The sequence below is a fragment of the Mytilus trossulus genome, chromosome 7 (assembly GCF_036588685.1).
Source record: "Mytilus trossulus isolate FHL-02 chromosome 7, PNRI_Mtr1.1.1.hap1, whole genome shotgun sequence".
In the NCBI taxonomy this organism is placed as follows: domain Eukaryota; kingdom Metazoa; phylum Mollusca; class Bivalvia; order Mytilida; family Mytilidae; genus Mytilus; species Mytilus trossulus.
In genome coordinates this window covers 52179417-52204878 of record NC_086379.1, presented here as the reverse complement: position 1 = coordinate 52204878, position 25462 = coordinate 52179417, and the positions used below count along the sequence as shown (strand labels likewise).

Genomic DNA, 25462 nt, shown 5'->3' with positions numbered 1-25462 from the left:
ATAAGAAATTATATATCAGTGTTATCTTAGTCATGTGTGTGGAGGATAATATTTTTTTTTAATTGTAATTCATTACTATTTTGGCATGCTGAGAGAAGTGTTAAATGTAAAGCAAGGAGAAAATTGTGACCTTTTTCATTTTTAAACGAGTTCCAAATGGTGAAGTTGAAATCATCACGGGGCGAGGTTTGAGATAGGTCCTAATATAGGTCCTAAGAGGATCTTATGATAGTTTCGGGAAACCGACCCCTCAAGTTGTTCATAAGTGGCATTTTAAATTATACAAAGCTTTTAAATAGCAGTGAAGGATGTAGATTTCTACAATTTCATTCATTTGATATTGAAAAAAACAAGAAGTTTAAGTCTGAAATCCTATTATTGTAATAAAAACAATGATTAAAATTATAGCAAATATTTATTGTATTACACCTCTATCAAAATACTCAGCTAAGATTTTTCAATTAAGGTAAAAAAAATAATTATGAACCAATATAAAAAAAAAATATATATATAATAAAAATATATAGGTAAGTGGCAGTATTTCTCGACGATCATGTTTAATACTGTGCGATGATCCGACTGTTAGCGGCACAGCGTAAGTACAATATCTAAACATATACTTCTATGAACCATTTAACATCAGTTAATGTTTACTTGCTGAGATAACCTTATATCAGTTAAACCTCATTCATCTTATTTTTTTCTGATTTTACAGCCTGTACTGATGATGCAGTTTAACAATGTTAACAATACTTTTAATTACGGTGTCGACACAAATTAAACATTTATTATAAGACCGCCATCTGGAACAGAAGTAAAGTCTGTAATTTGATTTTAAACCATTTAAAATAACGTTCTTTTATGGTGTACCATTTGGTTCAAAAGGTATTTTTATCGATTAACCGGTACTATTATCGGTTAATCGCTATTTTTATCGGTTAACCGCTACTATTATGTCGGTTAACCGCCAATTTTATCGGTTAACCGCTAATTTTATCGGTTAACCGCTACTTTTATGTCGATTAACCGCTGTGTTATCGGTTAATCGCTATTTTTATCGGTTAACCGCTATTTTTATAACATAATCAATGCTAATTTAAAGTGTATACACATAATAACTTATTATTTTAAATGAGTAAGTGATTGATGGACAAATTGTATCGCTCAACCTGTTAAAACAGTAGTGTGGATTGTTTACGCCTCCCATATATCTATTGTTGGCCATTCACTCCCACCCAAGTTATAGAATTGTTAATCGGCAAACGAACACACAAAATTTTAGTGTTGAACACGTAGCAATTCTATGTAGCACATTACACTTTATTGTATGCAACAATTTTTGTTTTATTTATTTTATTTTACACTTTTAATACGACAAAATGTATTGGATTTCATGGACCAATACTAAATAATTATGACGATGTTTTAAATTTAAATAGAGGTACTTGTATATACTCCACTCCTACAATATAAAGGTACAAATCTGTATAAATGATAATTCGATTGATGATACCATGTGTAATGAAGACGAGAAACGTAATCTTCTAACATGCACATATATTAATTTTGTCTTATTTTTTAAAAAAGAAAAGGAAAAAGTGTCCGCTACCATATTTCGCCCACAGACATGAAACAGTATAGATCTATCATACGTTTTCTATATTATTGAATTACGTTGTTGATGATATTCAAAAACTCTATCAATGCTTTAATTCAATAGTTTTTTAATAAATCACTTGAAGAATGTATCTTCTCTATAATTGTTTTATTGCAATTGTTATTGAAATCTTAAAAAAAGGTGGATATAGCATCCACGTTCCGATTTATGGCCGATATATGTAACAAGTCGTGATGGTATAGAGCAATGGAGAGAGTGTTTTAATAAGAAAGTTTAACTGTATTTAATAACGAGACACAAACGTGTTATAAATATTGTCAAAATTCCGCCTAAAATGGCAAACTGTTCATCAACTCATAGAAATGTATATACCTGGTGTTTTTTTAAGCAGTTTAATTATAATTACTCAGTCTAAAAAAAATAAGCTACTTCTATTTTTTTATTTTTGTGTGACTTTTCTCAGTTATTTGATAACGTTGGATAATAAACAATCTGTATTTGGTCATTTTCCCGCTGAAGTCCTTCAAGAATCAGTAAAAACTAAGACTAGAATATTTCATATAAACTAATGATATATTTGATTAACTCGTTTTATTAGTAGATATTTTTTCTGATGATGTTTGGACCAGCATCTCGGTCTTAATACACTGCCAATCGAACCAGGTATTGACCACGAAATAATAAGTTGGACGAATGGTTAAGGGAATGGCAATTTATTTTACAATTTAGATAAGACGGGAGTCAAAGTATAGTTACTAATTTTACTTTCCAGATCTAAACTTTATTTTATAAAGCCAGGACATTCCAATTGCTAAGTCATATAAACATTCAGTGTAACATTTGACACTGAAATGGGACACTCGTATATATTGAATTCTTAATTGACCCAACATCTTCTTTCTCTTCCCCTCTTCACCAAACCTCATTCGTACTATTATATATATATTATATGTACTGCAAATATTCCTGGTTATATCTTTATTTTTTAAGGATATACTGCATACTGCTTAAAAATTTGGGAGCATCAGTACTTATAACCGGAGAAATCAGGAATGGAAATAGGATGTTCGGGGACTATTTGTACATTAAGGATTAAGTTAAATTGCAAGATATTTTTATAATTTATCATTTTATGTTGTGCAATGTCAACATGAATTTGTCAGTTTTTATATTCGAAAAAAAAAATAATCATGAAATAAAAACAATATCTAATATACTCAGGGTTTTCTTATTGAAACTCAACACTTTGAACTTAAATCATCTGCATTAGAATCAAAATACAGAAAGGGAAGGTCATGGTGTAACTTCAAGGCAATCCTATCTTGGAATATTTCTTACTAATGACACAATCAATTATCTTTGTCAAATTGATCATTTCCAGCTATTTAAATAAAGGTAGAGTTTATATTCCTCCAAAAAGCTTCCGTCTCGAAACGCAGAAGTTAAAACAAATACAACAGTGACCACAGGCTGGATCAAATGAACTTTAATGTTATTTCACCTGGAAGACCAATCATATCACAGTGTGGTTCGGTAATTAATCGGTCAAGTTATAAGGTTTTATTTTGATGTTATGTTAAATTCACGATTGCAGATTTATTTTTCTGTAACTCATACAAAAGCCTTTTTCTGAAACTGTGATAAGAGTGTTAATTGCCAATCTCAGAAAAGATCCGTCTGAAGTAAATTTAAAAAACACTTACCGTTATCTTGATGATATTTTTGCTTTAACTAAAAAAAAAAAATCGCATTTTCTGCGGAAATTTACGCATAGGAACTTGCTGAAAATAAATCTTTAATATACAGAAATGATTGTATTTTGCTAGATTTGAATTATTATATTCCAATTTCACACGAAAAACTCTTACTATTCAAAAAAGAGACGATTTTTTGTTCTTTGTTATTAATTTTCCTTTTTTTTGACGGCAAAGTTGCTTTGGACCCAGGTTATTGTGTGTATTTTCTCTCTATATGCCGGCGTATGCAATAGGATATTAGATTTCAAGTAACGTAATTTATGTATAATTGATATAAAAAACAAGAGTGCACACACTGAAATGTCTCGCCTTCTTTACTAATCATTGATATTATGTTGATAGTCCTAATAATAAAACTTTATTACAACTGTCACATAAACTTAACATAAACCAAGAAAACTAAACATTGACCTTTGAACCATGAAAATGAGGTCAAGGTCAGATGAACAATGCCAGGTAGGCATGTACAGCTAACAATTTTTCCATACAACAAATAAAATTGACTTATTGCTTATAGTTTAAGAAAAACAGACCAAAACACAAAAGCTTAACACTGAGCAATGAACCGTAAAAAATGAGGTCACGGTCAAATAAAACCTGCGCGACTGACATGTAGATCATGAAATATTTCCATACACCAAATATAGTTGACCTATTGCATATAGTATTAGAAAAAAAGGCCAAAACTCAAAAACTTAACTTTGACCACTGAACCATGAAAATGAGGTCAAGGTCATATGACACCTGCCAGGTAGACCTGTACACCTTACAACCATTCCTTACACAAAATATAGAAGACCTATTGCATACAGTATAAGAAAAACAGACCAAAACACAAAAACTTAACTATAACCACTGAACCATGAAAATGAGGTCAAGGTCAGATGACACCTGCCAGTTGGACATGTAAACCTTACAGTGCTTCCATACACCGAATATACTAGACCTATTGCTTATAGTATCTCAGATATGGACTTGACCACCAAAACTTAACCTTGTTCACTGATCCATGAAATGAGGTCGAGGTCAAGTGAAAACTGTCTGACGGGCAAGAGGACCTTGCGAGGTACGCACATACCAAATATGGTTATCCTATTACTTATAATAAGAGAGAATTTAACATTACAAAAAATCTTAACTTTTTTTCAAGTAGTCACTGAACCATGAAAATGAGGTCAAGGACATTGGACATGTGACTGACAGAAACTTCGTAACATGAGGCATCCATATACAAAGTATGAAGCATCCAGGTCTCCCACCTTCTAAAATAAAAAGCTTATAAGAAGTGAGCTAACACCGCCGCTGCCGCCGCCGCCGGATCACTATCCCTATGTCGAGCTTTCTGCGACAAAAGTCGCAGGCTCGACAAAAAACTTAAAAAAATATTGATTCAAATCAGCTCCATTACAATCTAAACAAAGAAACACTAGACGTTTTTAATATTTCTCTCGAAAAATTACGTATGTAATGTTAAATGCTGAATTTGAAGTAAAATAGTACTCAAAATGAGGGTCGTCAAGTTGGTTACTATTCCTTATTCCTTATTCGTAACTTATTCTTTATTCGATACCTATTCGTCACTTATTCTTTATTCCTTATTTGTTACCTATTCGTTACTTATTCCTTATTCATTACCTATTCATTAGTCCTTATTTGTTACTCCTTATATGTCTACAATTTACGTGCTTTACTTTCTTAATATCACTGGTAAAATTTCTTGGTTTGTATATAATAGGTGAAATTACTTAAAGCGCGAAGGTACACGTTTCAGCGCTTGACTGATTCCCTGTTACTTATTCGCTTGTAATTGTTAAACGTTGCACCTTTTAAAAAACGGTAACTTTTTTTCTTGTCACTTGTGTTACATGTAGCAATAGGTTCTTGGAGGTGAAATAACCCTATTAGCGCATATGTATAAAAAAGAAGATGTGGTATAATTGCCAATGAGACAACTCTCCACAAGAGCCCAAATGACACAGAAATTAACAACTATAGGTCACTGTACGGTCTTGAACAATGAGCAAAGCCATACCGCATAGTAAGCTATAAAAGCCCCCGAAATGACATATGTAAAAAAGTTTAAACGAGAAAAACTAAAGCCTCGGTCACACCTTACCAGATAGCTCGAACGGACGACTAACGGAAAACTTTTTTTCAATCCGTTTATGTCCGTTCTTATCCGTTAGACGTCCGTCCATATCCTTTGCATGTCCGTTTCAGCGTACGTTTTATCCGTCGACGTCCGTTGTGTCCGGTGGAAAATTTTGAGCATGTTCGATACTTTGAACGGACGTCCAACGGATAAAATGTCCGTTGAACGTCCGTTAGCCGTCCGTTTTGTACGGTACTTGTCCGTTTCGTTTCCGTTTTGTATCCGTTAAGTGTCCGTTATACGTCCGTTGGAGGTCTGGAAGATAAACTCACCAACGGACTTCTACCGGGCGTTAAACGGATAAAACGAATGAGAAACGGACTCCTACCGGACGTATAACGGATAAAACGGATTGTGAACGGATCTGAAACGGATAAATGCCAATTGAAAATTTCGCGTCAGAAATGCCAATTATTGGTATGTCAGATTTTTTAAGGTTCGTGAATTCTGATTATTCATAATCGATCTTAGAGTAAAGGCACGTCTTCACAATCAAGCAGCTCTTATTCAGGCCAGACACTGCCCTCTGGCGGCATTTTGAAGAACAAACCAAAACCAGTTACACAGAAACATTTGAATATTTATGCGATTTACATGTATTATTATTGTCGTCTTTAATTTTTCCGTATATCTGCTTTATCCGGTACGCTTCCGTTAGGTGTCCGTTTTATGCGGCACTCGTCCGTTGGGTGTACGTTCGACATCCGTTCTGTCCGGTACTTTTCCGTTTCTCGTACGTTGCATATCCGTTGGATGTCCGTTTTATTCGGTCAGTACATCAACGGACTCCCAACGGATAACAATTTTGTCAACGGACAACTTTTATTTTCATCCGTTAGGCGTCCGTTAGTGCCATCCGGTAAGGTGTGACCGAGGCTTAACTGCCTAATATATGTACAAAAATGAAAGAAAAACAAATATGTAACACATCAAAAAACGACAACTACTGAATTCTCCTCTGAAACTAAAGGGCCAAATACCTTCAAATTTAAATAAATGGTCCTTAGGGTATCTAGTTTTATTTTAGTACTTGTATATGTTAACTTTTAGAGTTATGTGTGACCGTCCATTTTCACTGAACTAGTACACAATTTTATTTAGGGGCCAGCTGATGACCACCTCCGGGTGCGGGATTTTCTCGCTGCGTTGAAAACCCATTGGTGGCCTACGAATGTTATCTGCCCTTTGGTCGGTTGTTGTCTTTTTGCCTGACATATGCATTCTCATGCATTCTCAATTTTACCTTTTCATTTTTGTTCATGTCTCTGGTGTTAGCTATGAGTTCTAAAAGGTGAAATATCGTCTACTATTCACTTGTAATACGTGTGTTATACTTTGCACTTTTCAAATAAATTGTTGTAAACAAATTTCTTGTCTTTAGTGTATCTTATGGGTACTTAGAAGTAAAATAACATTATTAGCGCGTATGCACCCGTGTCAGCGCTCAACTGATACCCTTTTACCTATTAGTTTCTTATTCGCTTGTAATACGTGTGTAATACGTTGTACCTTTTAAACAAATCTTTACAATTGTTTTCTTGTCTCTGGTGTTACGAACCACACCGGTGACATCTCATTAGTCCGACAACCATTATTCCGACAGCCCATTACTCCGACAGCCCAATATTCCGACAGCCCACTATTCCGACAACCCATTACTCCGACAGCCCATAATTCCGACAATGCATTTTTCTTAGGTGTATGGGAAAATTTTCTCTAAATAGACCAACTCCGTTCTCTGTAATATTTGTGGTTGTCCGTTTTGATCCAAATTATTCTTTCCATGCGGGGTATTAGTTTCAGTATATTGGAGTTGATATTCATGCTTATTGCAACTGCCAAGTCCTTACCCTAGTCCCTCTTTCGTGTCAAATTTCTGGGTATTTTATATTTCTTTACATTTCGACGTTTGTGTGTCCACTGTCAGTCTGTGCTGTTCTAGTTCGCTGAGTTTTGTGTGTGGGTCTTGCTCTACCTTCTTTCATTAGATCGTCGATTATCCCCTTTCGCGTTTCGGGGGAGTGAGGTTTCATGCCGTCAGTCAAATTGAGAAAACAAAGAGACAAATACATACTCAGATCCTTAACAAAAAGATGACAAATAGGACGAAATATGTGCTCAGAAAAGATGAGCAATTCCAATTACGAATACGGTATCATGTTCGGGAATGTGAATCCACGAAATACGGAGACAGTACACATCACTTCCAATAGCGATCTATCAGACATAGTCTGAGTGTTGACACTCAATTTATTTGTAGTGATACCAATTTTATATCCCGAGCTTATTTCAAAATCTAGAAAAAAATATGCCTCTTTTATAATGGTTGAAGAAAGTGCAGGACTGATGATTTACAACAAAACTTATTACGAAAAACAGAATTTAATATGACGGGCATGAACATCTCGGCAACTTTTATTTTCAAAAATCTTGATGGGGAAAAGTGATATCGGGTCGGTAACTGATTATGACATAGAAATATACAGTCAACGTATTTTGACTGCTTAAATAGAACGAGTGCCGTATAAGAGCCAATAACAACTAGTAAGAAATCTAAGACAATGTGTGACATTCTTGTCCTGCTTGTGTCTTTCTCAAATTGTCTTATTGTAAAAACTTACTACACTATGTGTGTTGTGGCAAACTTGACACTTATTTTTCATTAAAGATTGTTTTCAAGAAGAAAATATTTATATAATCATTGATTTTAAGAAAGGGAGTTCATATGTTAATTAAGAATCGGTGCTCACTCATTACATTAAGAATTGAAAATGCCAGATATTCAAAAAATCGTATTATACAGCTGATAAAGTTGAGAATCGAATGCTCACACTATAAAAATTTGAGGGAGGAACTTTTTCAGCATATTCAGTCTAGCACATGTCAGTACTTTGAAAAGTTAGATACATATGATAAATGTGCTAGTTGGTTTTTTTTCTATTTTGTTTTGGCCCCGAATGTGACAGGCTTACGGTGTTATAAAGATAATTATATCATATTACTTTGATATATATGTATTGTAAAGTCTTAATGTTGACCCAATCATTATATCGCCGCTTTGCAAAAGTGGAAACATACTGTTTTACCTCTGTCTGTCCGTCCATTCAACCGTCCACTTGTCAGTTCGTCCGTCCATCCCATGAATATTTTCGTTGAATCTTCAAGAACGACATTACAAGGATTTCTGAAAGGTTTATTGAAGTCGGCTACATCGTGTGGTACGTTTTCAGATTCATTACTCAACAAATTCCGGATTACCGAACACTTTTCACATGACAGCCAAGTTGAAAATTTTTGTCACATATTTCGCAGGAACTACAATACAATGATTTCTGAAATTTGGTTTCAAAGTTTATTTAAGTAATCTGTACGGTGTGAGGCTTTTTCAGATTCACAACTCAACAACGAAGTATTTGTGCGGGGGCATCATCAGTAGCTGGCACCTTTATTGATTGTTCTTTATTTATATGCTGTTTATATACCCTTTAATTTGGCAAATGAAATAATCTTTTCTGTTCTTTTCTATTTACAGATTGTGAGTGTGTAGGAAGTATATTCGAACTACCTCAACCTTATGTAATATATACGGAGTTATTTCTTAAAATATAATATTACATGTATCTAATCGTAGTAATACAGACAGACAAGTTTTATTTTACCCTGATACCCTAATACATGACTTTATAAGTGTCGGACTTATGGGTTGTCGGAGTATTGGGATGTCGGATCAATGGGTTGTCAGACTATTGGGTTGTCGGACTAATGGGCTGTCGGACCAATGGGCTGTCGGACTAATGGGCTGTCGGAATAATGGAGTGTAACTACATGTAGCTATGAGTTCTTCGGGGTGAAATCACCCCATTAAGTCGTATGAACCAGTTTGAGCGCTCGACTGATACTCAGTTACTTATTCGTTCCTTATTCGTTTGTAATACGTGTGTTTTACGTTCAATTTAATTCCGATTTTATTCTTGTCTCTGGTGTTAGCTATGGGTTCTTTTATGTGAAGTAACCCTATTAGTGTGTACACACTGGTTTCGGCGCTCGACTGATACACTGTTACCTTTCATTCGTTATTCGCTTGTAATGAGTGTGGTATACTCTGTCTCTGGCCTTGAAGTCATAAAACTTTCGAATAAATTTGTTGTACTCATACTCCAAAATCAACCAATCAAAATGCTAGATTTCATGTTTCGAGCATAATGTGTGTGCTTCGAACACTGAGCAAAGTTTTATGACTTAAACCCCAGGTGTTAGCTATGGATTCTTAGAGGTGAAATTACAATATAAGCGCGTAATGTAACGAATAAGGAATGAGGATTACTAGTAAGTAACCAACTTGAAAATGGGTGGGGTTTTTTTTAAAGCAAAAAAGGAATATGGGACGGAACTTAGAAACAGAGGAATACATGTAAGCTTGTATTCATCTCTTGTTTAGGAATTTGTGTGAACTTTTCGGACTCCTTGTGGTTTGTTTTTTTAACAATACAGGGTAACATGTTTCCCCCTTACATGTATTACCCTCTTTTCATTGCATATAAGACTTCAATTTATCATATCCACAAGGGTAACTGGGGACCGGTATTAAAACCCTCGTCAAATAGGGTCATCCGTTTGGCTGTGCGGGATGTATAAATGTGCAGCAACATCTGGTCAGAATGGAGACATCCAATCCGATGGCATGTGTATAAAGAGTGCCACGCTCTTTGAAAATTAAGATTCCTTGCAACAACTCCATACTGAGTCCGCATGGCTAAATGTCTGTCCCTATCCAATATACCCTCATTTCCTTGGTTGTCTTAATTTATCTGACCTTAATCCCGGATGCTCTATTACAGAACCTACCTATGCATTTATTTTTAATTTTTTCTCGTCCTGAATATGCATGAAATATTTGCCATTGAACGCTTAGCAACCAACAATCAATCAATCAATATCTCATAAAAGGTCATTAACCAAATTCAAGCTGATTCTAGATTTCTTCTCTCACGATTTAGAGCCAAATATTGCCTATGCTAAATAAGGTACAAGTCCAAGTCAGCCAATTCCCGCGAAAAAAAATATCTTAAAAAGGATATCCATTACCTATCAATTATTTTAATTTATACTTAAACTAATATACGGAAGCGTGTTAGCGCCACACATTTTTTTTTTAATTATTCTTCATATCTTTGCATTTAACGCAAACCTTTGCGAAATAACGCAAACATTTGTTTTTTTTATATAATCTTATTAAAGATTTAAAAGAAACAGCAGTTATTAATGCAGGAGCCTGAATATATTAAAATTTATCACCTTTGAAGTCATTGCAAAGTAAAATCATATGCTTGAATAATTAGAACATATCATTGAATAATTATGAGCAGAAAATATAAGAAGATGTGGTATGAGTGCCAATGAGAAAACTCTCCATCTAAGTCACTATTCGTTAAAGTAAACCATCATAGGACAAAGTACGGTCTTCAACACGGAGCATTGGCTCACACCGAACAGCAAACTATATAAAGGTCCCCCAAAACGATATCCATGTTACTACTAGTATACCAAGAAAATTGAGGTTATCCCGAAGAAAAAAATCAATCCTGCTAATATAGCTATAACCGAATATAAATATACTTCCAAAGTAAGTTCTCTTTGAGAACTGTGTAAAGTTGGTTAGATTCAAACAAGCTACCCTTTGATAATGAATGTATAGAATGAAGATGTTTAATTAATAAAATTATGTTCTCTCCATTCAAATTGCTACCCAGGCATCCTAAAAGTACTTAACTATATTGAAATGAAAATTCAATAACTTTCTAACAAAAAGTCTTTATCATATTCTGAGATGTTTGCTTCAAAATTAAAAAAAAATGTTTCCTTATTAATAATAAATCATTTCAAAGCATAAATAACATTTTGCGATTTGACTATGAAGTTTCACAATTGTATGACATTATTCTTGATCTTTCCTATATACTATACTATATCTATTTTCTTGTTAAATTATATACTTTTCTGATGCACAAATCAGTCTTAATTTATGTATAATTGTACTTCAAGTATTCCATTATTCCTATGCATATTTATTATAATGATTTGGCCTTGTATGTATCTTTTTTTTTTATCTACAGTAACTAGTAAATTACAACCGAAAGGAAGGACAGACGGACATTTATACAAAACTTAATGAATGATTGCAATCAAGATATTTGCGTTACAACGCAAAGGTTTGCGTTATTTTGCAAAGATTTGCGATATATCGCAAAGATCACTTTGTGTTAGAACACACCTGTTTGTGTTATTTCGCAAAGATTTGTGTTATAACGATAAGAAAGGAAGAAAAACAAAAAATAAAAATGTGTGGCGCTAATACGCTTCTGTACTAATACTCTTCGGATTTAGAGTACTAGTATCAATTCTTAATTCCAGATATTTGTTTAATTTCACCTAACTGCATTATTCAAGATAAAAGATTTTAATGCATATTGTATTGATATGAATGGCATAAAATAATGAGACTATATTTTTGAAATATTGATTGTATGTAATTTAATGCGCGATAACCACTTCATTCATTTTATATTCTACTTGTAACCATGGCCGTACGTTGTAACGGTGAATTCATGCGATTAACTAAAGTTTGTTTGACTTTTCTTATTTAAGCTGTAAATAATAATGATTTTGGATTTAAACATCAACACGCAGTAACCCAACAACTCAAATAAGATCTACATATGGCATAAAAAGATTGATACTCGCACGACTTATTAATGCAAGTTTAGTCCTTCAATGTTAAAGGTCATATGGCAATACATTGATGTTTTTTTTAATTGACTTAATACCGGGAGATTGGTGGCCTCGTGTTAATTTAACGCATGTCAGCTATCTAGTGTTATCTACAAAAAAGAGGGCCAGTTTTTATTCTTTAATATTAAGTCAATTCTCCCATGAAGAAAGGATAAATTTTTCTGTGTTCAGTAGCATCGTATTTTCTTAAAATATTTTCTCGCACAATATTTGGACATCGGTGGACATGCAGCATTGTCAAACCACAACCGTTCACCCGTCATCGTAGCTCTAATTTCGATAATATTCTAACAATTTCATGTAGTTTTTTTTTAATTAGACAAAAGGTACTTCGGTATAAGAAAACTCCCAAGTTAAAAAAAATTACTAGATTTGCAAAAGAAAATCAACACTTAGAATTTAGTCAAAAAGTAGGACAATAAATGAACAAAAAACAAACCCGGGTACAGATAAGACACATAACTACAATAAAAGACCTTTAACACTGATTATAAAGATGGATCACGAAAAATATACAGGGGCAACATCAACTTGAAAGTGAAGAGAAATCAGCTGATTTTTGCAAGACACTCGCCGTGAAAACAATATGATCTGAAGAAAAGCTTTTGTTTCAACTTTTTAAAATTTATTTCCAACATCAGACCATGTAGTTACGGCCCTGGGCTCCATATAAAATTATAAAATCTAAACTGACTTATTCAAATTCGATGTTCAAATGGTCAATGTAATAAAATACATTTGTTGACTGAAACTCATTATAGATTACTTTTTGTTTGAATTTATTGGGAAAATTATATATTAAAAAATAAAAATATAAAACCACAATAAATGTACTAGGTCCGATAATTGACGGCAGTCTTTTAACCTGAAATCTGTGGCAAATTTTTATGTTTGAAATAATGAATAAGATAGTTTCTGCTGAAAACGAAACGTCACGGAAAATTCAGGGTTATGGATTTATAATATATAATGGAGCATCAGATCAGCATCGTCTGGTCAAACTATTCATAGGTGTTATTGTAACTAAAGGTTTAAGATTTACAACATATGGCATTCTTGACCTTGAAATACATTTAAAAGAAACAAATGTTATCAATCTGAATCACAATAGCTGTCCACCACAGCATGTATTCCAAGGGTTTATTAAAGATGAAGCGACTGATACAGAAACAACAGGTGACCATTAAAATTAATACAAATCTAACAAATTTTAGATAAGTATAAGTGGTTATAATAACATCAAAAACGACGAAACTAGTATAATTACAAAACATATATGTGACCAGCCACGACATATCCAGGCTTATGGAGGTAGAACGTCATTGTGATAAAAACGCCGTAAATTATATGTGACTAGCCACTTCCAGGCTTAGGAGGGGAAATTTGCTTTTTGTATATTTATGGAGAATATTCAGAAACAAAACTCTCTGTCATGTTATTATGACATATTTGTTGTAATAGCAATGAAACGAGTCATTTCCAATAACGGTATGAAAATGAGACTGTTCTATGACGACTTTTATTTGTTGAAGGCACTAATATATAAAATACAAAATTATTGTATTTATTGGCTCTTAGTGGTGTTCAATAGCGTATTTGAATAAAATTTCAAAAAAATAAATTTACTACAATACAAACAATTCTTAGCTCTATTTTAGAACATGTAATGTAAACTTGTTGAAATGAAGTTATTTAAAATTTGTCAAAGTAAGCTTTAAGACTTCCTTTTTTTTTTAATTTAGATTTATTATGCATGTCTCTAAACATAGTATGCGACGCGTAACAGTTAATAAGTAGGTGTTCTCATATATGCCTTTGATACGGTGCATTTATTATGGATATTTTTCAGACTTCATTTATGAAAGAAAATCTTTAGAGCATTTTTGTTTTGTTTGTAGCTCAATTTAAAGCATGTTATTTAAACTTGTTGAAATGAAGTTAGTTCAAAAGTTGTCAAACTAAGCTTTAAGAATTCCTTTTTTAATTGAGATTTATTATGCATGTCTCTAAATATAATATGCGACGCGTAACAGTTTATAAGTAGGTGTTCTCTTATACGCATTCGATGCGGTGCGTTTATCATGGATATATTTCAGACTTCAGACTAAGGAAATCTATAGAGCAGAAATTTGATTTTTTTTATATCAATTTAAAATGAAGATTAAAATATTTTTCACTTAAAGCGATAAAGTCAAACTTCTTCAAAACGTATATATGATGTATAGTTCGGCGTCCGCAAAAAAGAAGCCAAGGAATGTGTTTACCTCTTCTTCACAAATACGTATTTCATTGAATCTCGATATTTATTATGTTTATAATTTTTCTAAAAATGACAAGCAATCTTTGATGAATAAAATTATTATGTAGTTAAAAACAATTAACAATGACGTTCTACCTCCATAAGCCTGCAAATGTCATAGCGGGTCACATATATATATATGTTGGTGACCTTCTGCTGTTGTGTTTTTTTTTATTTTGGTCGGGTTGTTGTCTCTTTGACACATTCCCCATTTCCATTCTCAATTTTATTTTATTATGTATTATTATTATTTATTGATTCTACTGAAATATTGCAGCACAGAAACTTAAACCAGAAAGAATATATTCATTATTTTTTAATAGCAAAATATAAAGTATCATGAAATATTCGCATACAGTTATTGCAGTCTGACGAGGACAAGTGTTAAATGTTGAACCATTAGTTATGTAGAGCAATCACAAAAGTCTAGGGGAAATGCGAACTATAGATCAAGACTTTTAAAACAACAATTGATAGTTGTACCCCTAATGATGGCATATCTGTCATGATAATGATGAATCATTTATAGATTTATGACTGATTTAACATGTACTGGTAAACGATTTTTTTTTTATATTTAATTATAATCAAGTCTAAGCTAGAGGACAAACCCAAGCTATAACTGCCGACATACTAAAACAGTGTCGGGTCCTATCAGACGACATTGGATGCATCGTTTTATGCATGATAATAAAATATGTACACGGAAATCATTTCAATCTATGAAAATACTCTCAAAGCCAATTTTAACATCATCGAGCCCGACTCTCACGAACATTTATATAGCTCTTTTGATGTTGTTGCTTGGCAAAAAAATGAGGGATAAAAAGTTAATTCAAAATAATTATAAGATGATATAATTTAGCCACAAATTTAGTAAATTAATTTGCATTAAGACTTTAGGGTAAATGTGCTAATGTGTTAAGGTTTTCACACTGTCCTATGGATTGTTTTCGGTCGTTAGTGATTCGGCATCTGTCTCTTAAAGATTTAAACATTGGCTATGAATTGGCATAACAACTTATACACGAAAAATTCGGGATATATATGGTTTCTATAGGTTAAACTTTATGCAAAGCTGTTTAATTCAACAATTTAGTTGAATTTGGTTTTGAAATGGTGATATATGACAGCTAAAGGTCATTTTATTGATGATAATTTAATTAAGTAACAAAGAAGTCTAGTATTTTTGAAGCTAAAGCTAGGTTGACACTGCCGATCAGACCAACTATATCAATTCCGATCAAGACAGATTAAGTGATCGGGAGACTGGTCTGGCTAGTTTGACAAGAATGTTCGGGGTGGTCTACCTTACTCGTCATCGATCTGACTTTCTTTCAGAGAGTTTTTGACCTTTCAAAAACATTCGAGTAAGCATCGAGAAGCCAGTCACTCGAGAAGAGATCGGAGTTTCGCCGAGTAGCGATCGATTTGATCGAAAAAGGATCGTAAAGGGATCGAGTTTGGTCTGAATACAAATATTTGAACAATCAGTACCTTTGTTCGACTGAAATGCGATCGTTTCTCAACCAACGTCATCGATCACTGCGACTACTATTATTTTTTTTTATCCCAGACCAACTCGACCAATACCCAATCTCTATTCGACCAAACGCAACCACTTTTCGATGTGTAGATCTAATTAACTCTCATAACTTTTCCCGCAAGAATATATTGTCCTTGTTATTTTGAAATGTACGAAAATGAAATCCGCAAAAATTTCCCCGTGTACCGTACTTAGCTGTACTTTAACAGAGGGAAATATACCAAACAAACAATCACACCCAGAGGTCAGGAACAAACCGACCCAGCCATGGAATAAAACTAAAAACTAGGACAAGACAAACAACAGTCCACAACTCATTATAACTAAAATCTTACCAACACGAAACCCACCAAATACACATTGCACCTGTCATATTGCATAAGTACCAATCCGGTGACGAGTCTCATTTAGTGGTGTCATTTTCAAGAAAAGAGCAGTAAATCTAATAAATAAGTAAATACAAACGTTTCGAATCATTTTTGAAACGTAAAAAAAGGCAAAACATCTACCAAAGCTTTAGTACAGTTTTAAACAAAACAAGGCATAATTACCTTTATTTTAAAATCAATCTTGACAACTTTATAACACATAAAAACAAGGTGCCATATAAAAAAATAACTACATCAGTGGTTTAAAGATAAAACTACAAGTAGCTTAATTTACAATAGCACTGATGAACAAAATCATACTCTCTTGCCACTCAACTGAACCTGCTGGCATTTTGAAATAGTGCATACGATAGTCTCGGTTTTGATATCTCTGGAGTACGGCTTCATCCAGATCTCAATGGTAATGCACCATATTCAATCATGAGGAACCGGTATGAGTGTTCTCCATATCGCCGGGCAGTGGGTGTTTCTAGTTCCTCAATCAAAGTCCTCTATTCAGAATGGTTGAAGAGTCAGACGCACTTCCATCTCTGTACCATATAAACTTGTAATATGCGTCAACGAGGGCTAATAGTGTGACTGAGAATAATCCTTTGTAGTTGCAGTACAGTGTACCAGAGTCCTTGGTGCACTTTATCCGGACGCTTTAGCCCCCGTTCGCATATAACGATATTTAATCTGTGATATTTGATTAGGATACTAGTAATAAGCAGTGTGTATGAGCTTAATAACATTAGGTTAATAGAGGCAAACCAAAGTTAGAGAACGGAAACTAATATGCGGAATGAACAGACGTACGGACGAATGGATTGACAAGTGTAACACTAAATGTCTCATTTGTTTCGGCGAGGCATAAGACAATCCGACTTTTTTCTAATGAAATTGCACTTATACTCGACCAATTCCCGGCTATCCCTACGACCCCTTTACGATCAAGTCTATTAATTCTGGTCGAGATCGGGCTGAGTTCGAGCTTTGTTGACTTGTTCTAGCTAGTCGAGTAAAGATCTCGTCTTGTAGAGATCTTGCAGAGATTGTGAATTCGTCTTATAGTCGAATGTTTATTATAGTGGTGGTTGGGTTGGAGTCATGATGTAGTCATTAAGAAGTCGTGAATTGTCGAGTTAAAATCTTGTACAGTAGGATTGCGGTCGGGTAGAAGTCGTAAACAAGCCTGGTCAAGAATGTGGTCCCGCTTGATCGTGGGAATTTGAGCAATCGGGTTCATAGAGTTGATCTAATCGGCTGTGTGAATCTGGCTGATCTTGTGCGGGTAACTAAAGCTAGGTTCACACTACCGATCAGATCAACTCGATCAATCCCGATCATGACAAATTAAGTAATCGGGATACTGGTCTGACTCAATCGGCAAGAATGCTCGAGGTTGTCTATCTTGGTCGTCATCAATCTGAAATTCTACCCGATAATTTTTGACATGTTAAAAACATTCGAGTAAGGATCGAGAAGCCAGTCACTCATATTTAATGCTTCCTTTCCAAATGTACAATGCAATGTAATGTTATTTAATATGTTTTTTCTGTATACCTTTGTTCAACTTAGGTGATACCAGAATAAAATGATATACACAAGAAGAGATCGACTATTCGTCGAGTAACGGTCGAATTGATCGGGAAATGATCGTGTAAAGATCGAGTTTGGGTGGAATACAAATATTTTACCGATCTTTACCGATCTCGACCTTTGCTTGATTAGTATCAGATCATTTCCCGATCAACGCCAACCTGTTTGATCTGTGGTCCAGATGAACTCGACCGATGCCCGATCGCTTAGATCACCGCGACCTCTATATTATTTTGACCCCAGACCAAATCGACCAATACCCGAATTCTACGCGACCATATTTGACATCTCTTCGATCTTTACTCGGCCATATACAAGTACACATGATTGCTACACGATTCAGTAAAAATGTTTGCAAATCTGAATAACTCTCATAACTTTGCTTTCGCAAAAGTATATTGTCACTATTTATTTTTAATTGTACCAAAAATCCTCCATGTACAGTACTGGTCTGTACATTTGCAAGGAGGGGTAAAATTTTAACAGAGTGTCAAAAGATACCAAAGGAACAATCAAACTGAAATTTCGAAAATACCTACACAGCCATTAAGAAAAACGAAAAACGACGAGAAGAAAAACATGCAGCAGTCCACATAACACAAAATAGAAAGCTTAAAACTAATTAGCAACACGAAACCTTACAAAACCTGGGACTATCTCGTGCAGGTGTTCCGGAAGGGAAATAGATTCTGCATTTTGGTCCCTTGGTTTTTTTCAGATATGAAAGTAATTGTGCAATAAAAAATCATTATTAGAATGCTAATGACTACTATAGCCTCCAAAGTGGGGTTTACCTGTTTAAGAACTATTTTCTGTTTGACTGTTGTGTAGTATAAAAATAAGAACAGGTATGAATGCCAATGAGGTAACTCTCCACAGGAAACCAAATAATACAGAAATGAACAACTATCTGTTACTGTACAAACGAACTTTATGACGCAATTTTACAGAAAATAAGACGAAAGACAACTGATTTTGATTTGATCTCTTGATAGTTATACGTAAACAGTTTCAGAAAAGGTTTCACTCCAGGGGATTATACAAGTCTACTTCTGGTCAATTTTTGGGAAATATATGACAGCTTTACCACCTTTCTACAATAGTTTTTAATCAATAGGTAATTGCCATGGATATACACATACATGTATGCATATATATATGACACAAACAACAAGCTTCATTTGTAAAAAAGCAAGGAAAAGGGGATGGTCAAATTTATGTATATTGCTATCTAACATAAGTACTAATCCAGTGACAAATCTCATTTTGTGGTGTCATTTTCAAGAAATTTAAAGACCAGTTAAACTCCCAAAATATATCAGCTTAGAATCTGAAGAAGTTTTTCAACCATTTGTCGAACTCCTTCAAGTCTCTGATGCTACTCACACAGTGGTCGCCGTGTTACACACTGCCTAACTTAGACGTCTCGGCTTCCGTTGCTGTCTACGCCTTCTTGTTCGTCTTCTACGTATGTCCTCACAATTAGTTTCCGTTCACTAATTTCGTTTAGCCTCAATAAGATTTTATGAAACTTACACACAACACTTATTATCATAAAACACAGATCAAGATCGAATTTGGAAGGCGTCACTTTTGTCGTTCTTGGGGAATGAACCTTTATAACGTTATATGCAAGCTGGGGCATTATCTATGTCCCATGGACACATTCTTCGTTTGTTTGGTTAAATTTAGTAGTGCACAGAAGGTCCGAGTAAAACCATTAGAATATATATATATGGAAATAAAGCAGTTGGATTTATAGAGCACAGAGAGACAGGTCAAAGGTTGTGACGAAGCTTGAAGAGAGCGTACGTACACAATGTACTTACGGACGGACAAAGGCAACACTTATACCCCATTTCTTCACTTTTAGTTGTAGCAAAGCAACCCGAGGTATAAATTTTATAGTGTGAACTCGGTATTAGTCTTAATGACCCATACACTGCGGCGTCGCATAATAAAATATGATGTTTTTATATAAAAATTGTATATACCCGACTAATTCCCGACTATCTATACGATTCGGTCGATCTGGTTTGGTAGAGATCAGGCTGTGATCGAGTATAATTGATTTGGTCTAACAAGTCGAGTAAAGATCGTGTGGATCGTAAATTGGTCGGAATTATCGAATATTTAATCAATTAGTGGTCGGGTTGGAGTCGTGGATGGTCGAGTTAAAGTCGTGTACGTGTCGAATAACAGTCGGGTAGAAGTCGTAAACAGGCCCGATCAAGATTTTGGTTTCGCTTGGTGGTGGAATAGGGACAATAGGGATCATCGAATTGATCTGATCGGCAGTGTGAACCTGGCATAAAATTTAAGTTTCCAATGAAAATTACAAAAAAACAAAAGTTGTGACCTCTTTTTTGTATTTCATATTCCGATTGAATTCGGATTAAAGTCAAAAAGTGTACAAAATATTTAAAAAATCGGGAGATATGCAATTCGGTATCGTGTTACTTGTGCCATTTAATGTTTTGTAAACTCCCATGGCACATTCTACTTTATTGTCATCCAATGTTTTTTTATTTACTTTTTGTTGCTGTGTTACAGTTTTGGTTTTTCGTTTATTATTATGTACATCAATTAGGTCGTTAGTTTTTTCGTATGAATTGTTTTACGTTTGTCATTTCGAGGCAGTATATAGTTGACTATGCAGTATGGGTTTTACTCATTGTTGAAGGTGTCCTATAGTTGTTAATTTCTGCGTCTTACGTATCCTTTGGAAGAGTTAAAGATGGTTAAAAAGCCAAAAACAACTAGCGCTTAATATGTTTTTCCATTTTTTTTATAAAGAGAATGAACCAACCAACAATTATTCACAAATCGATCTAGAAATTATGATATTAAGGAATGAAGAGGAGAAATTCTACCACCAGAAAAGCGTCTACCGTGTGGTTATGTCGGCGTAAATATAAAAAAGGAGGTAGGGTGGGAGAAGAGGGGAAGCTGATAAGTAAATGAATCCATTTTTTGGTGATTAATTCATGCAAAACAATCCGTTTTGTCATAAATAAAATAAAGATTACTGACGTGCGATATAGTGTTATGTGCTATAATATTGCCACGTGCTCAACGCTCGAAACATGTGGGCGTTCTTCAAGTAATTTTAATTGACAAAAATGGGAGGAGTAAGCAATTAAAATTACTGTGTTAACAGGTTAAGCGATAAACCTCCTCCATCAATCACTTACTTATTTTCAATAATTATTTGTTTTGTGCATAGACGATAAATTAGAAGTTATTAACACTCAGAAATAGCGGTTAACCGATAAAATAGCGGTTAACCGATAAAAATAGCGGTTAACCGACATATTAATAGCGATTAATCGGTATAAATAGCGGTTAACCGATAAAATTAGCGGTTAACCGACGTATAAATAGCGGTTAATCGATAACAATAGCGATTAACCGATAAAAATAGCGGTTAACCGGTATATAAATAGCGGTTAACCGACAAAAGTACCTTTTGAACCAAATGGTACACCATATTCTTTCCCTATAAGATTAACAATTTACAAATGTTAACATTTTCTTGTGACAACAAATATTTGGACGAGAAACTACTGCAGGTAGTTTTTTTGTGTCGTTTTTTTTTTTTTAATTTTATTCAATCTAAAATCGCACCTGTCATGAGTAAGAACACTCCTACTGCATTCTTAGTCCCGTGTGTAACAAGTTGCTTTAAAAAAACATATATTTGCACTTGTCAAATAATTTCATTATACATATTGATGGAACATTTATTACACAATCCATTTCAAATTAATCTTTATGATATTCTAGAAATAACTATGGAACTTGCAAAATGACTAGCTGCTGTTTTTATACAGCATAGTTGTACCCGTCCAGCTTGGCTATTCAAGTTTACCTTACATTTATTTTTCCGTATGTATATAATGCGACAATAAGTGAATTAGGCATTAAACTTAAATCCTAGGCAATACGTGTAATATCAAAATTTGATACATGCCATGAGATTCCTCTGCCCACTGGACCCCCCCCCTTTTTTTCACCCGTAAAACACGCTCTGTGTCTATAAATATATAAGCTGTATGAGTAACTGTATTGGTACGGTCAGAATCTTGATTTTGGCTTTAATACACGGTGGAGAAAAACGTTGTTGTTATGAGCGGTGTTCTTGTAGAGCGGTCTTAAAGACCTCTACAGAATCTACATGCTCAACTTTATCTAGCAGTATTTACCAAATATTCTGTTTTTGTCATTCTTTGATGTCTTTTTATTTGGAAATGTCAGGGCTTGTGCTTGACTGAACCACTCAAAGTTTTCGATAATCACTATACGGTACAGAAATAAATGTATGCAATATAAATTATTTCCAGTTATGTAAAATAAGCAATCGCTATAGGGCTTGCAAGATAAACGATTATATTAGTATCTTTTCTCAACCGAAGACTTCATGTATCAATATTTTAAGTTATTTGAATGATTATTATATTTTTATACACATGTACTTCATAGTTGAAGTTGGTCGTTATCTAAATACTCAAAGAGAAAACAGAATTTGTATGTGTTGTAATATGAATGTCTTAGAGCACGAGTATCATTTTGTTTTATCGTGTCCAGCGTATAGATCTGTGCGTATAGAATTTTTACCTTTATTCTACTGTTCTTGGCCAAATCGGCACAAGTTAGATACTTTATTACAAGCTCATTCTAAGTCTGACAGTAAAACTATGTAACTATTTAAATGCAGCTTGGAAAATTAGATCACATATATTGTCATAATATTAGTGTATACTCTGTAACTACTGTTCTCTGCTGTCTTTTGTTTGTCATTTATTGTATATATTTTCGTTTGCCATAGTATGTATGTGCTTCTTGCAAATAAAGTATTCATTCATTCATAGTTATGGCAAACAAGAAGACTTTCCTGAAGTTTGGCCTAGTAGCTGATATTCAGTATGCTGATATTGAGGATGGATACAATTGGAATAGAACCAGGAAACGTTACTATAGACCAGCGTTAAGTCTTCTAAAGAAAGCCATGAAGGACTGGAAACAAAATGACGTCAAATTTGTCCTTCAGCTTGGCGACTTAATTGATGGATTCTGTAAACGCACAGAAGAACCGAATGCATGTCTGAATCGTATTGTAGATATTTTTGACGAGGGAAAATGGCCGGTATTACACGTTGTTGGGAATCATGAACTATACAACTTTAGCAAAGATAGTTTATACAAATCAAGATTATTTAAAAGTCTACCTCCTACGAATAAAGCATACTATACTTGGCAGCCTTGTGATGGACTCAAAATATGCGTTTTGAATATTTACGAGATATCAGCTCTTGGAGAAAGAGACGATTCAGCGAGATACAAAATAGTTAAATCCTTTTTAGATGAACGGAATCCAAACGAAAATAAAAATGATCCGACGGGTCTGAAATCAGTTGATAGACGATTTGTGCGCTTTAATGGGGCGATGTCAAAACACCAGTTGGAATGGCTAACGAAGGAACTGACGTTAGCTAAAGAACAGAAACAGAATGTCATTGTTATAGGTAGGGTATGATTTAAAGTTGATTTATAATGGGCGAAATCACATATGATAACTATTACTACTATTTTGGACCCCCCCCCCCCCCCCCCCCACAAAAAAAAGAAAGCTTGAAAGAAAAGAAGGAGAAAAAATGCACAACACTAGTGTAAACAAATATCCGATGAATGAATATATATAGAAAGTTGTGGTATGAGTGCCAATGAGACAACTCTCAATCCAAGTCACAATTTATAAAAGTAAACCATTATAGGTCAAGGTACGGTCTCCAACACGGAGCATAGGCTCACACCGAACAGCAAGCTATAAAGGGCCCAACATTTACTAGTGTAAAACCACATACACGGGGGAAACCAACGGTCTTATCTATATAAAGTATGATTAGATATTGATCACATATACTGTGTTTGCATTGAGCAGTAGACTAAGATATATACTTCTGTCTTTCAGGTCACAATCCAGTGTACTCTCAAGTTACAGATGGTCAGTGTTTATGCTGGAATTACACAGATGTACTCGAAGTATTATCTGCATGTCATTCCTCGGTCGTTTGTTATATTAGCGGACATTCTCATGAAAGCGGTTACGCAGTCGATCAGAGTGGAATTCATCATATAACGCTGCCAGGAGTTATAGAATATCCAGACTCTTATGCTGTTGGTAATTTGTTAGAAGATACACTTGTCATTCAGGGAAGGGGAGAAATGTTTGACGTGGTTTGTCCGTTAAGATTTAAGTTGAACTGTTGACTGCTATAGATTTTAAGAACTTGTCTACACAGATCAGTGCAATACATTTTTATTTCTCATATATAACTTTGCAAAAAGCAGAATAATATCAAGAACCATTATTCATTTTGTTATTCATGTGGATTGTATCCTACATTTTTATAGAACATGAACTTACTACTTTTAAAAAATTTATAAAAAAAATAATATACATTTAAACATGCATAAGCAACTCTTAGAGATGTTCATGTGCATTTAGGAACAAAAGAACCGTGTGACACATTTTCTGATTTTCGGTGACGTAAGAGTAATGAACCATTTCTTATGCATTATTTAGGTTTTAGATAAATTTAATTAAATACCAAATATGTTCTTTCAGTTTGTTGGATTATTTTCATGTGATTTAAAGAACCGCACAACTACAGTCTTGAGTAACTCGGTTAATACAACAAAAAAAAGAAGAAGATGTGGTTTGAATGCTAATGGGACCACTTTTTGCTAAAGATCCAATTACGATGAAATTATTGACTATAGGTCTTTAAAAATGAAAAAAGCACATAATGCATGCATATCATGCTTTAAAACACCCTAAATGAAATATGTAACAGAGTCATCAGCTGTGAAACTCGTTTTACTGATTTGACCCTATAAATTATCAAGTTCAATGTATAGCATACAAAAGGATAAATAAGTATCAAAATTACATAAAGTTCAAATGAAATTTATAACAAGTACAGTGTGAAAAGGTGAAAAATTAGCATGTCTGAAGTTGTTACAGAACTAAATTACAGACCCCCTTAATTTTTTTAGTTAACTTGATACAATTTATTCTAAAAGTAGTACTCTAGACTTTTGAAGAAAAAAAATGTCTTAATTAACGCACTTCGAAAAAATCGTTTTCTCTGGCCAACTGTTCACGGCAGTTTGATGCTATAAAGCAGGTTGTTATTTCTTCTGAATCCATACTATAAGCAACAAAAAAATAGCTTTCGTATATTTTGGGCATGAAAAATAATTGACATCTAAGTTTTCTATATGCAGGTCTAATCAACAAAAAAAGTTCAGTTCATTCACATTCAACA

General features: G+C 34.0%; 1 protein-coding gene across 1 annotated transcript; it reads left to right on the top strand.

The window, feature by feature from the left end:
• The first annotated feature begins 522 nt into the window (after positions 1-522).
• Positions 523-24689, top strand: LOC134727124 (manganese-dependent ADP-ribose/CDP-alcohol diphosphatase-like). The gene is made up of 3 exons (XM_063591506.1): positions 523-595; positions 23003-23656; positions 24103-24689. Exons 1-3 carry the CDS (start codon positions 571-573, stop codon positions 24399-24401), a joined length of 978 nt encoding a protein of 325 aa, XP_063447576.1. The 5' UTR covers positions 523-570; the 3' UTR covers positions 24402-24689.
• Positions 24690-25462: the final 773 nt, after the last annotated feature.

Bases quoted from the DNA above. Each gene is read 5' to 3' on its own strand.
- LOC134727124 (XM_063591506.1), top strand. From the start codon at position 571: ATGATCCGACTGTTAGCGGCACAGC. The intron at 596-23,002 runs GTAAGTACAATA...ATTCATTCATAG, and splicing joins CCGACTGTTAGCGGCACAGC to TTATGGCAAACAAGAAGACT. The intron at 23,657-24,102 runs GTAGGGTATGAT...TCTGTCTTTCAG, and splicing joins ACAGAATGTCATTGTTATAG to GTCACAATCCAGTGTACTCT.